The sequence below is a fragment of the Hippocampus guttulatus genome, chromosome 10 (genome assembly GCF_054856545.1).
Source record: "Hippocampus guttulatus isolate MCC_2025c chromosome 10, RoL_Hgut_1.0, whole genome shotgun sequence".
NCBI classification, from domain to species: Eukaryota; Metazoa; Chordata; class Actinopteri; order Syngnathiformes; family Syngnathidae; genus Hippocampus; species Hippocampus guttulatus.
Window position 1 is genome coordinate 9,816,050 of NC_141270.1, and position 17,833 is coordinate 9,833,882.

Genomic DNA, 17,833 nt, shown 5'->3' on the forward strand with positions numbered 1-17,833 from the left:
GAAACTCCCTCTGACTAAATGCACGTTACTTCAACCCCTCACACCCAAACACAATGGAGAACTAGCTTGTCGTTCATGATTTGTTTTGACTCAATCGAATGTTTTAATTAAAGTTGCACTGTCTTGTGAGATAGCACACATGGTGGAATATCACAACTAGACTCATTTCCGTTTCCAATGATATAAGAAAACCCAATAATTATCGCAATTATACATTTTGCACACTTATTTAGCGAATAAAGTACTTCATTAAACCGCCACAATGGGGATCTCATTTCCTGCCCCTTTTCTCATCAGTTCAGTCAAAATTCTAATAGGATGCCAAAGTACAGATAAAAAGAATGCTACAAACCATTCTCTAATTAAACGAAACATGTGAGGATATATTCAATTGCTCTTTGAGATTTCTGGCAGTCAGCACAAAAAGCAACACAAAATGTCTCGATTGTTTTTTTATCATCTATTGGTCAATTTGATTTTTTTCCCCCCGACTATCTTTGCACTTTGGAGCTGGGCTCTAAGGAGATATTGTTCAGCATTGTTTTTTATATGTAATTATTTTTGATTATTGGTGGCTCATCAAGCAAACACAATTTGAGTTTATCTTGCTGTTTTCTAATTTTATGATGATTTGAATGACCATTTGTAATTAGCTTCATTCTTCGCACAAAGCGCTTGCAATCGTGCTAAAGGTCACAACCGTTGTCTTAAAACCAACATTTTTACCTGCCTGAAAAACAAGTAAAAGCAAAGGATAAATGTTGTTGTTTTTTTTCTTCCCCTGATGCATGTTTGTCCGCCATCCCGTTTAGCTCCTCCATTCCTGATCGGTGTCACTTTTCAGTGACTGAGAGGCTTCCTAGTCACTGCTTCTGTAATCAGTGGATGGTCTCCCAAGTGAGTCAGTATAGCAACACCACTGATTTGTTGCAATGCCTCCCTGTGTGAATCGTTAATCTATGGCCGACTATCAGAAAGCTACTTCATCAGAACATGAAATGAAACGTGGTCATTTTAAAACATCTTTTCTATGGTGTTTCAATTATTTTAACAATTACAACTGCAGAAAATTTGGATGATTTTTTATTTATCCTTAATTAATTTTGGGCGAATTGTAATATTCTTGTAAGTATTAGTCTTGTTTCTGAGTGAACGACAGCATGACTGCGCTCTTTTAGATTTAAATGATTAAAGATACGACCTTGATACCGGGGGAGAACATGCAAACTCCACACAGGAAGGTCGGAATCAAACTCTGAACTCTGCACGGTGAGGTGGATGTACTAACCGCTGCTCTCTCATGCCGTCACGACTACAAACCAAGTAGTAGTTAGATTGATCTTCAAAGTGATGTGGACTTCTTATATGTCATAAGATGAGAGACACACGTGTCGCTTAAAATTAAAAAAAAAACCTTTTTATTATATGAAATGAAATAACAGAACAATTTTACTGCGGTGCAATCCATCCTAGTTTGTTTGAGATTAAATTTCGTTTATTATTTAATGCATGCCTTATTTGCTCCTTTATAATTAGTAGCGCAAGATATGCATGCATGAAGATGACTTCCTGAGATTGTGTTTGCAGTTTCCACTGAGATCAGCAGTTGTATTTCGTCCGTGATAAGCCTATGGGGGTGCTGCCATTATTTACCCAAATGTAATTTAATGTCTCTGAAAGTTGCCATGCAAACCAGGACTGACCTGAGACATGCTTGAGGGCTGATCTTGGAGAGTCACAGAGACAGGATGAGATCCAAACAGGAAAAACAAACATACCTACAAGAACATTGGAGCCTTATGGGGACTTTTTGACTTTTGTCATTTGGAACATGAGAGGCCATTGCAACATGCAATATGCAATATATATTCACCAAGCTATTGAGTGAATAAGCAACAGATATCCATCTGCGTTGAACCCTAAGGGGAGTACTTGCTAACAGTCTTGGGTAATTGAAGCTTTCACCCCTCCACACACGCACACACACCCCTGATGCAGGAATGCAGAGATTACACAATGGGACAATTTCTCAAGAACCAGTTTCGGTGCTGACCCCACCAAAGTAATAAGAGCAAGTGCATCATATTCTTCTCAAGAAATTCGGGTGTCAAAGCTCTTGTTAATGCCTACGGAATCTGAAAATGAGTTATATTCCCAGACACAGCTTTGACCTTAGCATGTCAAACATTTCTACATCCAAGAGAGTGATTGCAAAAAGGCACCATTCCGCTGGGCGAAGAAATTCAAAGCAATTTAAAATACAAATGGTTCATCATAGCCTCACTTTTCTCACAGCTTCTCAGTACATTCATCAAAGCCTTTCCGTGTCCTGCCATCATTGTGATTTCTGCAGGGGGCTGAACTTTGTCCCTTAAAAGAGAGGCGAGCAGAAGAGAGGAGAGGAGAGGTGTGGCTAAGAGTCTCAAACAGGTTTACGGTTGCCTGTGAGCAAGTTTTCAAGCGGACGGACCATTTGCGTGTCAAAACTGGTAACTCGTACTCTCAGCCAGCACACTGCTTATCATGTTCAGACACCTCCTTGTTTCGGTGGCTTCCAGCTGGGGGACAGTAGCCTCCTCAAATATAGAAAAGAATTAGTATGCAGATGGCTGTACATAAACCTCATTGGGATATGTTTGGGAGCAGTCGACAGGATTTTCACACTTCAAATGTAAGTTACGGCCTTATCATTCACTGAGCAATGTCTGTACTCTGACAGTAATGAATAAGATCGAGAAGACGTGCGGCTACACTCGAATTTGTCTCTTTGGGCCATATAAATTGGAATAAGGTCTTGCACATCCAATCCTTTTTCAGCTGGATCACATACACTATATTAAGTGTATAAAAGAGATATCACAGACTGTGATTTTTTTTTATGCCCCACTCATTAGCCATTAAAGTGTTCAAATAAATTCATTTGATGGGAATATTGCTCTGTTATTAAAAATTGAATTGAATTGAATACAACTTTATTGTCAAATGTTGTCAAAATATTACCTGTACTGGTAATAAAGGGTTTATTTATTTATTTTTTGTGAAGCAAGAGGTTGATCCTGAAAAAGATAAATTAAATTTCAGTGTCAAGCGTGGTTTTCACAAGAATTTTTGTGGCGTTCATCTGACGGTAAGTGAGCACACACCCACAATTTGTGACATCACAGCATTGTTTGTAGGGTGGGCCAGGAAGCCTCCCATCAGAGAACATAAAACAACTACGGCCCACTTCAAACTCAAAACGTCATCTTTCTTTGTTTTTTTTGCCATAACGTTATGGCCACGTATGTAGAGATAGACACTCTGATTTAAAAATATATAAATTCTGGCCTTTCATAACATTTAAAATGTTAAATGTAAAAAGAGAAGAAAAATAAAATGAAGCAACACCACCCACCCTCAAGCTTTTTGGTTGCCTTGTCTGTAGGCTACAGTTCAAATAATTGCGTACTCAACATTGTTGGTTGTGAATTGTACAATTTAATTAATTTAATTTTGGAAGGTCCACTACTTTATATTTAACATATTCAATGTCTCACTGGTTTTCTTCGGCAACTGCAAATCCGATGAAAGAGCTTGAATGGCCCCATAACATTTTAGCACTAGCATCATCTGGACCAGTCCACAGGAATCCATATGTTGCATAGTCGTGGTCTTGCTTCTAGACACCCCTGCCTCCTCCCTACCTGCCCCCCCCCCCCCGAAAAAAAGATTTCTATTTTGCTGCTCCTCCCCTGATGTCATCCCCCTTTCCATTGAAGACTTAGATATACTTTAATGCGGAATTGTAAATATGAATACATTAATTGGCTGTTATAGGTGCGGCGAGAGACGATCATGGCCTTTTTAAGGAAAAGGATTAGACGTTATTATTCAGAGCTTCAACCATGAAATGCGCATTTAGAATTTTTTCAGAGCTGCACCTCATTAAAACTATTATTATCTATTATAACTATTAACAATTATTTTCATTTCATTTCATTTATTTCTGTCATTCTCTAGTTATTAACTCGATTCCATTGTTGATAACCAAAAATTGAAAGCGTTGTTGAATCGCGTATTCTGCTTTCATTGATTGAATATGGCTTTGAATAAAGGGGCTTGATAAATCAAGCCATTATTTTGGTCCCAAGGGCCCTCAACAAACAGGTTCCAGTAGTCTTAATGATGAGGCAGTTTCCGTGAGCCACGTTTTCAACCCACAGACAGAGCAACTTATTGCAATAGGAGCGGTTTAATGACAAATGTTCACATTGTCAGGGCTTGGTTAGCTTTTAGGAAAAATAGCACAAACATGAAATGTGGGGCTTGATTGTCATTGTTAAAGTAGTACATGAACAGAGCAGTGGCCAGAATGATGTTAGCAACTTGAAACTAAACATATAAGTGGTTGACGTTTCCTGTTTTACTCCTTGGGAATTTTAAAACCATCAAGCTCATTATGTTGTTTTTGTAACGTAATTACAGCGCGATTACAGGCTTGTTGTATTTACATTTAGATCACGAACAAATAGTTGCAAAAAGAAGCTTCTGCTGTTTGCTCAGAAATATCACAGGCAATCAAAAAAAAATGCAAAAAAATCGGAATAACCCAATGATTACCCCCCAAAAATAAATAAATAAAGCAGGGTGTGTCTGCATAACTTGTGATTACATTTCCAACTGCTGATTCATGTGGTGTCTGTGATTAAACCCGCCATTAAAATGTTCCCTCATATATATATTGCTGTATTTACTCTCCCTGATCCTTTGTGCTTTTGTTTTATGCAACAGTTCCAAGGGACGATGACTGGAACAATGGACTCGGCTCAATTTTCTTCGCTGTCATCCTTAAAGGGAGAGCATGTATCAGGGGATTACATGCAAGCCCACTACAAAGAGTCATATCGCTTGGCCATTGATTGCCTCCTAAGCGGGGGCAGAGAGAGTTACACAGAGTTCCTCAAAGGAGAACGTATCGGAAGCTTCCTGTCTGACGAGGAGCTCGTCTTCATTACAGCAAACGCCAAAGAGCTCCCACCTCAGACCCACATAGAGGAAATCAATAACCCCGTGGACAGTCACTCATCCTCTGGCACCTACTGGCCTGTCCACTCGGATGTGGACGCTCCCGCTTTGGAATTGGGCTGGCCTGATTTCATACATGAAAATCTGCAGACCAATATAGATCTTCTCTATCATCCCCCACGACAAAACAGCCCCACCATTAAAGAAGTGATTCTGAAACACATACGGGATGCAAGACAGGTAAGACAAGATTCATTGTTGGACTGTTTGATATGACAAGTGCGTTCGGTACACGTGTGGCGCGCTCGTCTTGAGGCCTCACACCTCCAGCGTGTGGTGGCTGGGAGTGTCTGCTGACATTTTCATGGCCCACATCCAGTTTGACAACTTCTCTCATCGAGAGAGTGTGGGAACAGGTTGCTACTACTACAACATGAACTCTTTTCCATGAGGATGATTCACAAATGGTCACCAATTTGTAGCCTGTTGCATGCCAGTATGCACAAAGCTGCACCCTGTTTTGACTCAAAAAGACCTTTGAATGAAAAAAAAAAACGGGAGTGCTTTTGTTTCCTCTTCACCGTAGTCGTAGGCATTTGTTAAGTCAGAGGGGCAACAATTATCACGTGGGTCGCAACAGCTGGAGTGACTGACAGCATTTTCCAAGCAAATCCCTCTGTAGTAACTAAAGGGGCTAAATAAATGGGTTTATATTATACAGCAACATATGCTGAAATGACTTATTTGTATTACTTGTTTTGAATTTGCGCTTTGTACTTCAATCACAGCGTACATAAAAAAAATGCATAATGTGTCGCCGTGAAAGAAAGAACTATCTATCCATCCATTTTCTAATCCGCTTATGCTCACGAGGGTTGAGGGGCGTGCTGGAGCCTATCCCAGCTGTGGCTACGGGCAGTAGGCAGTGGACACCCTGAACCGGTTGCCAGCTAATCGCAGGCCACACATCGACAAACAACCATTTGCGCTCACAATCACACCCAGGGACAATTTGGAATGCCCAATCAACCTGCCATGCATGTTTTTGGAATGCGGGAGGAAACCAGAGTACCCAGGGAAAGCCCATGCAGGCACGGGGAAAACATGCAAACTCCACACAGGAAGGCCGGACCCGGAATCGAACCCTGCACCTCTGCACTGTGAGGCGCACGTGCTAACCAGTTGATCACCGTTAGAATGGCTACCTCATAGTCTGTTCTAGAGTCTTATGTTCAAATTTAGACCAGGTTCTTTCAGTGCCAATTTTTTTTCTGGTACTTCAGTTTCCTCCAGAATGAAGAAAAAAAGTGTACTTGATAAACTGAAGACTGTAAATTGCTTATTGGTGTATTGGTGCACCTGTATATGCAGGCTTTGCGATTGACAGGTGACCATTCCTGGGTGTATGCTGCTTCTCGCCCAAAGGTAGTCAGTCAGAGGACAAATGTCATCAAGAGTGAACATAAAGATGGTCAGTTAAAGTTCCTCTCTCTTTTCTGCATTTCTTGAGTGAAAATAAAATTTGACATGCAGTAGAGAAACAAGTTGTTAGCAACCCTGTGAGCAACCCTGCCCTATTTGAATGAAGAGAAACATTGCGCGTGGCCCGGTGGGAGAGTTATTCGTGCGTTGACCTCATAGTGCAGAGTTACCTGGTTCGATTCCAGCTCCGGCCTCTCCGTGTCTGCGTGGGTTTTCTCCGGGTACTCCGCTTTCCTCCCACATTCCAAAAACATGCATGGCAGGCTGATTGAACACTCTAAATTGTCCCTAGATGTGAGTGTGTGCGCTGAATGTAGTTCATCTTTGTGTGCCCTGCGATTGGCTGACAACCAGTTCAGGGTGTCCCCCGCCTTCTTCCCGAAGAGAGGCTCTAACACCCCCCACGACCCCTGTGAGGATAAAGCGGATCAGAAAATTGGATGTATACTGAATGTGCTGAAAGCAGGTCGTGCTCAACTGTCAAACGTCACTAAAATACTACTTAAGTAATAACAAAGGATGCAACTTTGCTCAGCATCTTTCCTCCACCATAACCACATGTTTGAGCTGCAAAAATATACACTGTAAAAGCTTTCAAGCTCCCAGTGGCCGAAATATATCCCACGAGCTTTTTCATGCAACAACAAGGCACTCGAAAGCAGCCATGATAGCGCCAAGACCCTATCCACATGACAGCTGTCAACAGACGTTGTCCCCCCCCATCTTTCTGTGTGTGAAACCTATGGCAAGGAGACTCTCCACAATAGAGGAGGCCAACTACCTAATTGTCGGGCTTTGAACGTTTTCTGCAATTATTTTGAAACGTGTCCAATGTATTTAGAAACAAATGCCTGATTTCACTTTACGGGGTCTTTAAGATGCTCAGCATTACAATATATTTCAAGACGAACTGAATTCATTGCACACAACATTGTGGAGTGAGCGCAGAGGGCAATGTGATTTTAATCGAATTTCTATGAGGATTTGATGATTTTTAATATGGTGCAGGGAACTGGTTAACTGAGACATGCTTACGTGTTTTGGCAGGTGATGCTGTTTCTCTTTGCCAAAATAGTTAGCGATGGGATATAAATAGACTCGGAGGTTGTCTTTATTGTCTGTACGTGTGCAAATGAACACAGTTATTATAGCTAAAGGAAATCAAGATCTCTACGAAGGTCTATGAGAACATTAGGCGCCTCACTGATCTCCAAGATCAATGGCACGTGGGCATCGTGGCATCCTGACTTGCCTAACATGCCAAATGTATTTGTTCATTTTATTATTGCAGGTCATTGCCATCGTGATGGATATGTTCACTGACGTGGATATATTGAAAGAAACTGTTGACGCCGCCATTCGTGGAGTTCCGGTCTACGTGCTTTTGGATGATTTCCACTTGAAACAATTCCTCACAGCGGCTGAGAATCAAGATATAAAACTTCAACAACTCAGAGTAAGTCACTCCTTCAACATGACGGTATGCTTGCTTGCATTCTCCTCTCATGTCCTTTTCTCCCCTTAGCTTGGACAATATTATCTTCCTGCTTTTGGTTCAGTCTTTGCCAGTGCTTTTTGTGTATGACCTTGTTATTTGCTCTACTTACGTTCTTGGGCAGTGCCCTTGTCGTTATCTTCAAGTGCCCCCAGGGATGTCCCTTTAAAACATATTCAGGCACATCCACAGACCTTGGTGTGCTGTTATAAACATAAATAAATACAATGGAAAAGAAAAGGCTCAACACATTTTATCAAGACAACACTGAAAAGAATAACAATTATTAGACTACAATTAAGTCCTAATATTAAGAGAATCAAGTTGGAATGTTATGGTATGAGAATAAAGCCATACAAAAAAAAAAGTCAGACATTCAAAGTCCTTCATTTTATGAGAATAAAATTGTAACGGTACAAAAAGAAATCATAATCTCCTTGATGTAGTTTCTGCAATAAATTATACCTCGATGAAATGGTGCAATCTTAGGAGAATAACATCACAGTGTTACAATGGTTGCATCATTTTTTTTTTTTTTAAAGAAATAAATCCGCATGTGCGTATGATGTGTTCGCCGTAGCCTATGTCGCTTGCTTCGGCCGCAGTAGTTAAACATCGTCGCAAGGAGGATGCTTGCCCCCCCCCCCCCACCCCAAAAAATGCAGTCAATCAAGTGGCCGGGTGCGAAAACGGGCTAATGTTAATTACTTTGGCTATCTTGGTTGAACTGCAGCTGCAAACAAGCACATGCACTTCTCAGCTATACATACTTTGCTCCTTATTCTTCTCCTGCCGCCTGCTCCTTTTTGTCTCCTTTTGGAAGTTGGCTGGCTGTGTGACTGGGAGACCTCAACCCCAGAGATAGGACAGTGCACCTCAGAGTCCTCTGACTCTGTTCCTCTAAGGAAGGTGTGTTGGTGGAGTTGATGTCTTCGAAGTACTCTGCCCACCCACTCACAATGTCCCGAGTCGAGGTCAGCAGCGCACCACCCCCATTCGACACAGTGTTAAGGGTGCACTGCTTCCCCCTCCTGAGACTTTGAATGGTGGACCAAAATTTCCTCGAAACTGTCCGGAAGTCGGCTTCCACCAAACTCGTCCCACGGTTGAGTTTTTGCCTCGGCGACCACTTAGCCTTCCCTTACTACTAGTGTACACCAGCCGATTCAGTGGTTACCGCCACGACAGGCACCGCCCACCTTACAGCCAACTCAGATCGCTTGCCTCAACAATAGAGGTGCGGGACATGGTCCACTCTGACTCAATATCCCCCGCCTCTCCCGGGACGTGGGAAAAGCTCTGCCTTCTGACAGGGGATTCTGCCAGATGCTCCCAACAAATCCTCACAATATGTTTGGGTCTGCCAGGTCAGACGGGCATCTTCCCCCATTATCGGAGCCAACTCACCATCAAGTGGTGATCACTTGACACCCTTCACCCGAGTGTCCAAAACATGATACGACCACAAAGTCAATCACTGAACTGCGGCCAAGGGTGTCCTGGTGCCAAGTCTACATATGGACACCATGTTTGAACATGGTGTTCGTTATGGACCATCCGTGACGAGCACAGAAGTCCGATAACTGAACACCACTCAAATTCTAATCTGGAGGCCGTTCCTCCCAATCACGCCCTTCCAGTTCTCACTGTCATTGCCCACATGAGCATTGAAGTCTCCCAGTAGAACGAGGGAGTTCCCCATAGGGAGTGCTCTCCAGCACACCCTCTAGTCTAAGGACTCCAAAAAGGGTGGGTACTCAAAACTGCTGTTGCTGGTGAAAAGGTACAGACAACAGACAGTATTTTTCATAGGAAGACAATTTACACCAATTGTATGGTGTTAACTTATTGAGGTTCCACTGTATAAGTGGAACCTCTTCAGTCTTACATTTATACAGTCTTCCTCAAGTGGAAGACTGTATAAATGTCTTCTGAATGACCTTGTTGATGCCATTGTGTGTTCGCACAAGAGTTATTCTATGCTACAAAACAATCACACAGCAAAATGCTTGGAAAGCAAGCGTGGCAACAATTCAACAAAGTGTGCACACATTGACTCAAAGTTACCTGTGCAAGTGTTGACGATTTGAGCTGACTTATTGTTTTCTTTGTCTCCAGAACATGAGAGTGCGCACTGTGAAAGGTGAAGATTATCAGTGTCGTACAGGGACTAAATTCCATGGAGCGATGGAGCAGAAATTTATTTTGGTCGACTGTCATACAGCGATTTATGGCTCCTACAGGTGAACGCAACTGTTGCACGTCACACTCTGATTTCTAATTTCATTTAATTCACTATTTTTCACTAGGGTCATATTGAAATACAATTGAATTTAAATGATCCACTAGGCTCAAAACCGTTGCTAAATTGATTTGCTTGGATTTTAAACAAAGCCACGTGACAAACAAAAGTTGAATTGCCCACTTTTGCTCTTAATGCCACTAAATCAAGGTGTGATTAATTTTTGTACTGGAATTACAATATTAACACAATGACAACATGATGTAATGTAACACTTCAGCCTTTCAATGTTATTAATTGAGTAGAGACACACAGGGAATATTGTTCTGGAATGATCGCAGTAATATATTTTGGTTATTTAAAAAAATCTATATATATTTTAACTTGTGTATCTGACTGAATGTTTTCCCTTTTCATGAAGACAACCTATTATGTCACTCGATTATACAGGAGCACTAGCTACTGAGTCAAATTTTGAATATGAATTTAATATAATATTTTGAAGTTTCAAAATACAGTAATAATAATAATCATAAAGCTGACCATTATCCACAAGATTGAACCTGAATTGTGGCAAGATGCTTCCTCCACATTAATGACGGACCCATGCTTGTTTTGTTTGTCCACAGATTCACGTGGTCATGTGCAAAGATCAACTTGAGCATGGTGCAGGTCATCACGGGCCACCTGGTGAGGACTTACGATGAGGAGTTTCGAACACTGTACGCGAGGTCAACAGTGCCAGCTGAATTATGCCAACCGGATCATTCTCTCCCATCGAATGGGCCCCACATAATGCTCGGCTGGTCAAAATATTCTCCTCATTCGACACATACGATCGATCGGCGCGACCAGCTAAGGCACACGTTGGACTCTGTCTACCGGAAGACCTGTGAGAGGAATCTGTACGTCAGAGACTGCAATGATAATCGCTATGCGCCTTTGACTGAGCATGATGCTGGTTTGCAGAACCACATGTCCAGATTTCAGTCTGCAGACTCAATAAACTACTTAAAAAGGCACAGCTATGCGGGGGAAATACATGATGGGCATGTCAAACAGAATGTCAGAGCCAGAGCAAGCAACTGGAATATTTCCCGGGAAACAGCAATGGGGAAAAACTATCCACTGGATAATAACTATTTAGTGCCACAGATGTACAGGAGTCAAAAGCTCCGTCAGTCATACAATGGCAACGACAAACAAATTCTTTCCATGCAGCAAAACATGCCAACGCTGGAAAAGACTTCCAAATCATTCATGCGTACCTGGAGGATCGAGTCATACCTCCAAAACCCTGACATGCCGTTTAGCGAGCCGTCTGACTATTTGGACCAGTTTGAGTCTTCCAACAGCTTCATGCAGGGAAGAATGAGGTCTTCTCTTGTTTTTAGGTCCGCCATACCAGAGCAACTGGACCAACATTCACACATGAACGCCACACCTTCTGTCGGTAGCCGCTCAGCAGCGCTTCATAACTCTTTGCGCTATTCCTCGATGCAGTGGAATCCACCGATCGAAAGCAGCAGACTAAACAACGAAGAATACATGTTTAAGAGAAAAAGCCTGCAGACTTTGGATGACTACAGCAGTGGGAAAAACTCCTACCCATCTGCCTACGCCAGCTTAGGCAGAGTCAAGCATGGGCAGATCATGACAAATCCAGACAAATTAACCGATCCCTGGTACAAAAGGCACAGCGTGGCAGATCCAAGATCCAACACCGCATACACACAGGACTCCTCGGGTGACATGTATGGATCTTTTGCGAGGATGCAAATAGATAGAGGCATCAACATGAAGCAGAGTGGCTACAGGTCAAATCTCAATGAGGATCAGCGATCTGTTTCTCATTATGATGTCAAGAGCATGACAGACACAAGTCCCTGCTCTTCCATTTGGCAGGAACCTCCTTCCAGAACTCTATCTGCTGCAAGCCTGGGCGTCGACGGCAGGGATTTGGCAGCCAAATCCAACATAATGGGCTCTCAGCATTTCCTAAAGAAGAGTACCAAGAAGATCAAGTCCTTTTTGAACATACCAGATAAGAAAGAGGATCGAGTCGAAAGTGTGGAAACGCCAAGTGTGACGTCAGATGACAGCACAGACACCATTAAAGCCGAGGATGAGACTGTGGTTAATCATCACGATAGCAAATCGTCCCTAGAGCCTCAGGAAAACCAAGTGTCCCATGTAAAGTATTCCAAACCAAGATTCAAAACGGAGGATCACCAGCACACACCTCAGCTCTCTTCCTCTGAAACAGGATTGCAAAGTAAGCTCGGCGTCGGCGACAAAAAAACAATCCCAGACGTTGACGTGCTGGGCTGGAGTAAAGACAGAAAAGCTGACAATCGCCTTTACAGCAGATTTGAGCCTTTTTGTTCAATTCAAAAGAAACAATCTTCGTACTCCCCAGTCAACTCGCTGGAAAAAATCAAAAACCCAACAACTGACCACACCGTCCACCGTCTAGGAAGAGGCCACCATGAAAATAAGCTTGGGAAATTCTTTCACAGAGTGGGAAACCTCATTCACAAGACTAAGTAGTGTAGTTCAACACGGGTCACTTATAATTTGGAGCACATTTGAATTGCCGTTGTTAGTTGTTAGCAGGCAGATTTGCCTCACTGTTCTGAGGTTGAGGAACCAAATTCATGTTCCGGCCTTCCTTTGCGGGGTTGACATGTTGTCCCCGTGCTTGGTTGGGTTTTCTTTGCATCCTTCCTGCTTCCTCCCGTATTCCAAAAGCATGTACTGTACTGTATGTTCATTGAAGACTCCAAATTGTCTATAGGTGTGAGTAATGACTGTTTTTAAGTTTCCTGCGATTGGCTGGCGAATAAGTCACCTGGAATAGACTCCAGCTCACCTGCGACCGTAAGGAGGATTAAGTTTAAAAAAAAAAGGATGGATGAGTGGCATCTTGCCATTGAGCAAGATATGTTGCTTTGTCTGTTTGTAATATTCACCAAGCGCTGTTTATTCTGAACTTCTATTGGTTCAAGAGTACTTCTGGCGTAGTGACGATACAGTACTCGACATTAACCCTCATAGTCGACCGTTTACAAAGAATGCAATATTTCTTTGAAGTGTCATAGCACAGAACTGCTTTATTGTCCATAAAGGGCAAACAATCCCAAGGAATTAATATAAACTATATATGTATGGATAGCACAGATGCCGCTGAACATTTTGAGTGTTTGGAAAAAAAATTTTTTTTTGTATAACGCGACATACATCATTTACGAAATTGTAAAACGCGTAGGTTCGGTATCAGTTTTATTCGAAGGGCATAAAGTTAATGAATACACCCCGAGAGATGTGTTGAAAAATAATCCTGAAGGTCAACATAATGCCAAAGGCTTCATATTAAAGTAATTGTAGCACAATGTGTACAACACACTCACATATAGATACACACATATACACGTTGGTACAGTAGGTCTTTACCACTTTGTTTACATTGGACGTTTCCAGCCAACTCTTTACAGTTTTAAGACATTTTTATTGTGCACCTATGCACTGTACTGTACATTTATCTGCTCAAATATATTCAAGATAGAATATAAGAGATACCTGTACAAAGCCTAAAACTTGAATTGTACAAAAAAACCTTCTGCAAGTCAGACCGAGGTCATAAACTGACCAATGCTGCACAGACATTAAGTGGGGGTTGCGTCAAAAGCTCGTAACTGTCCCAATAAGTTCAGGTTTACAAACGTAGCAAAGCACTCAAGATGCAGCAAGGCAAAAACGAAAGGACGGTCACACTGCGTGCAACATTGTCTCAGTTTTATGAATTGTAACCGTAGTTTGTAAAATACTTGTTATTACGGTTGTTTACTGCTGCATTAAAATGCAAGAGAAATGTTTTATACAACGTGTGATTGGATACTGACAAATTGCGTAAATTAAAGACCTTGGGAGGTTTGTTGTCACAGGTGTTGTGTTTCATCTTTGTTGGAATGTACAGGGATGTATAGAGCTTATGTACATGATATGTGGAATATAAATATACATGTTTGTACATCCAGTCCAGGGTGTGTTCTGCCCTTTGCTCAACGTCAGCAGGGAGAAGATCCAGGTCCCCATGACCCTGAACAAGATTAGCAGTGTAGAAAATGAATGGATAACTGTACTGAACATGAATACATACCTTCATTCTATGCACAAGGAAACGGGTAGGAAACTGTCCACTTGAAATGACAAAATGTAGCTAATTACGCAAACAGGCTTCCCCTTTGATTGTGTTTTTCCACCATTAACGTACTCAAAGCGCTTTAACATTGTCACATCGTTCATCTTCAAAGTATTAATGACGCAGGAACAAATGGGAGTTGAGTGGCTTGTTCGAGGACACTTCTTACATAGTCAGAGTGGCTCAGGGAGGTGGGTTGGGAGAACACCAATCTAACACCTATTCACAGTGTATGCTACAGCCTCTTTGTAATTACCTGGACTTCTGCAGAAATTGGTCCTAAAACGTAATCTGAGCTTCATCTTGGTTGCAACAATAGACAGTTTTATGAAATTAAAACCACACAACTTTTGGATCATCTCTATTTACAAAAACATTACCGGTGCTAGGGCGGCCCGGTGGTCCAGTGGTGAGCGCGTCGACCTCACAGTGCAGAGGTACCGGTGTCAATTGCAGCTCTGTGTGGAGTTTGCATGTTCTCCCCGGGCCTGAATGGGTTTTATCCGGCCGGGTACGCCGGTTTTCTCCCACATTCCAAAAACATGCATGGCAGGCTGATTGGACACTCTACATTGCCCCTAGGTGTGAGTGTGAGCACGGATGGTTGTTCGTCTCTGTGTGCCTTGCAATTGGCTGGCAACCGGTTCGGGGTGTCCCCCACCTACAGCCCGAAGACGGCTGGGATAGGCTCCAGCACCCCTCCCGACCCTTGTGAGGATAAGCGGATCGGAAAATGAATGAATTACCGTTACTAGGAAGTCAGGTGGTAATCAATCTATTGAGGGCATACCACCCAACTTCAATTGGATTGAGGTCAGGACTTTGACTGGGCTACTCCAGAAGGCTTATTTTTTTTTCAGTTCAAACTGTCACTTGACTTCTGTCCTTCTGGCGATTGTCCTGTTGCACGACCTATCTGTTGAGTTTCACTCAGCAAGCATGTGATAAAAGTTCTTCTGCAAGATGTCTTGGTAAACGTTGACGCCTATGTTATAAATGGATATATGATTTTAGCTGCATTGTCTGCTGTAATTTCAATCTGATCTTTCCTTCGAAAGAAGAGCTACATCACTTTGTAGGGAGACTGAACGCCAGCTGTAATTTAAATTTCAACGGTTAATTTGGAAACAGACTAGATCGGAATTTTTAATTGGTAAACAGACTGAATCGGGAATTCAGACAAAGCATCACACAGTCCCTGATGGAATTGTCTAATGAAGTGACAGATACATAGATGTGCACTTTTGAAATTGATAGCATGCTGTAGCGCTGACTTTAGCTAGCAGTTTTGCCATTACATTTTTCTTAATTAAACAAAGACAACCCAACCAAAATTGTCATACCTGTGAGAGGAGAGAATCTGATAATAGTTTGGCAATTTTGTACAACAGTCTTGTACATCTCTAAAGTTTTCTTTTTTTTTCCCACAAGCTTGCAACTTGCCACCTCAAAAAAGACAATGCTCCAAGCACCATCATATTGGCTGACATGATTTCAAACATGATGAAATGGTCAAGACTAGCATCACATGCTCCTCTCAAATAATTTAATTTGATCATAATATATTTTGACAATAGTTTGCCAATAGCATTGTTGATTATACAGGCACTCTTTTGCAATATTCCAACGTGTAGAAATGATTTTTTTCGACAACAGTGGCTCTCTGCTGTAGTGTTGTTAAATTATATCCCTTCATAGATTTGTCAACAGAGATTTTTTTTTTCAAATTTGTTGGCCGACACTCTAGGAATTTATTTATTTTCAAAGATCATTGAGCATTCTGCACTGTGCGCTTGCAGTTATCTCTAAAATAATGACCAACCCTTGGGTGAGAAGCAACGGTGCTAAACTTTCTCAATTTCTAAGCAATACTTCTTACTATGGACTGATGAACATTAAGGCTTCTTGAGACATTTTGTGACCCTTTCCACCTGAATAAAAGTCAACAGTTTGTAACTGGGGGTATTTTGAGAGCTTTTTTTGAGGGTGGTGCGGAGGGGGGGGGGGGGTAAGCCACGGTTCACATTGGGCTACAGAATAGAAAGCTCAAAACTAGTGTGTGTGTGTGTTTTTATAAAGCAATTGCATTGGCTGATTACATACCGTATCTTTAAAAAAAACTAACAAAAAAAAAGCTTATCTGAAAGACGGTGCACTGCTGTGCATATCCATGAAGAGGAGGCGCAGGGAAAATAAATGCCAACAGGGAGAATCTCTTTGCTTACATAAACATGTTTAAAATGTGATCATGTCATCACATCATGTCATCTCTTCAGCAAAGGGTCCCAATGGTCTAAGACAGTGCTGACTTGGAGCCTCTCACAAGAAGGAGTCATCTGTTTAGTGTGTGACTTTGAGGAGAACCCAGATGTAGATAAAAGTGACCAACAGCAGGTTATGGTGAAGAAACTCAATAGAGTCGGCCACCTCTCCTTGACGCTTCCGTACCTCTGCCTGTATGTCATCAGGACAAACTACCTTTCCATTTTTCATCCTCTTCTGGGATTTTTTTTACTAACTACACCTCTTATGTTCCTATCCTGAATACCAATTTTCTTTTTTTTTAATCACCAAAGTCCATTAAAATCTGTCCCAATCATTGCTCTTTCTCGCTGCCTGCAATGCTCTGAGCTCCTGTCTCCTACTACAATTTCTCTTCTCGTTCAAATAATACCTTTGGGGTGTGACCACTTAAAACATTTAACAGAACACACTCGATTATAAGCTTTAACCTGTTCACTCAATCGGACACTCCTTTCACCTCCAGGACATTCTAAACTTTTAGGTTAATGTCACAGGTGGTGGTTGTTATTCAGCTAGGCCGTGGCGATCCTGTTTGAAATTCTTTAAATCATTCAGCCTAATGCTTTTGTTTTATCCTGGATGTCCTTCCTCCTGCATTTATTGAGGCTTGGAACAGGCTTTCAGTTCGCACTTCTTTGTACCCCCAAAAGGCTGCATTACCGTAGGTTACGTTCTCTGAACTACACTAAACACATCAAACATGATATATAATTCTCCAATAAGTTTCAAATTTTAAAATAGGGCGATTTTAAAGTTTATTGATGCACAGAATTATAGATGCAATGGCATCATTTGGTAGACTGTCGACCGTACGCTTGGTGTAAAAATGCGCGCAACTTTCACAGAAAGTAGACTGCATTCTGGGTGTCTCCATTTTCATTCCAGGGCAAGTCTAGTTTACTGTTTGTGAATTTGGTAGAGGCGCTTTGCCTCGCTCGGTGTTCCGGGTGATGCAACTACTGTCCCCGCCTCCCAATATGGCGACAAAAGATAGACTACATTTTAGACAGCTTAAAAGCTAGTCTAAATGGCAGTGCGGATTTTGGTGGATTTGTTCGAGGCTCAGGCAGAAAGATCGGCATTCCGCAGACGTGTGTGGTGAATG

General features: G+C 41.9%; 1 protein-coding gene across 1 annotated transcript; it reads left to right on the plus strand.

The window, feature by feature from the left end:
* Positions 1–2,425: 2,425 nt before the first annotated feature.
* Positions 2,426–16,380, plus strand: sack1b (scaffolding CK1 anchoring protein B). Its single transcript, XM_086122463.1, has 5 exons — positions 2,426–2,671; positions 4,771–5,244; positions 7,778–7,942; positions 10,100–10,224; positions 10,853–16,380. The coding sequence occupies exons 1-5, from the start codon at positions 2,600–2,602 to the stop codon at positions 12,771–12,773; spliced, it is 2,757 nt and encodes a 918-aa protein (XP_085978589.1). The 5' UTR covers positions 2,426–2,599; the 3' UTR covers positions 12,774–16,380.
* The last annotated feature ends 1,453 nt before the right edge of the window (positions 16,381–17,833 follow it).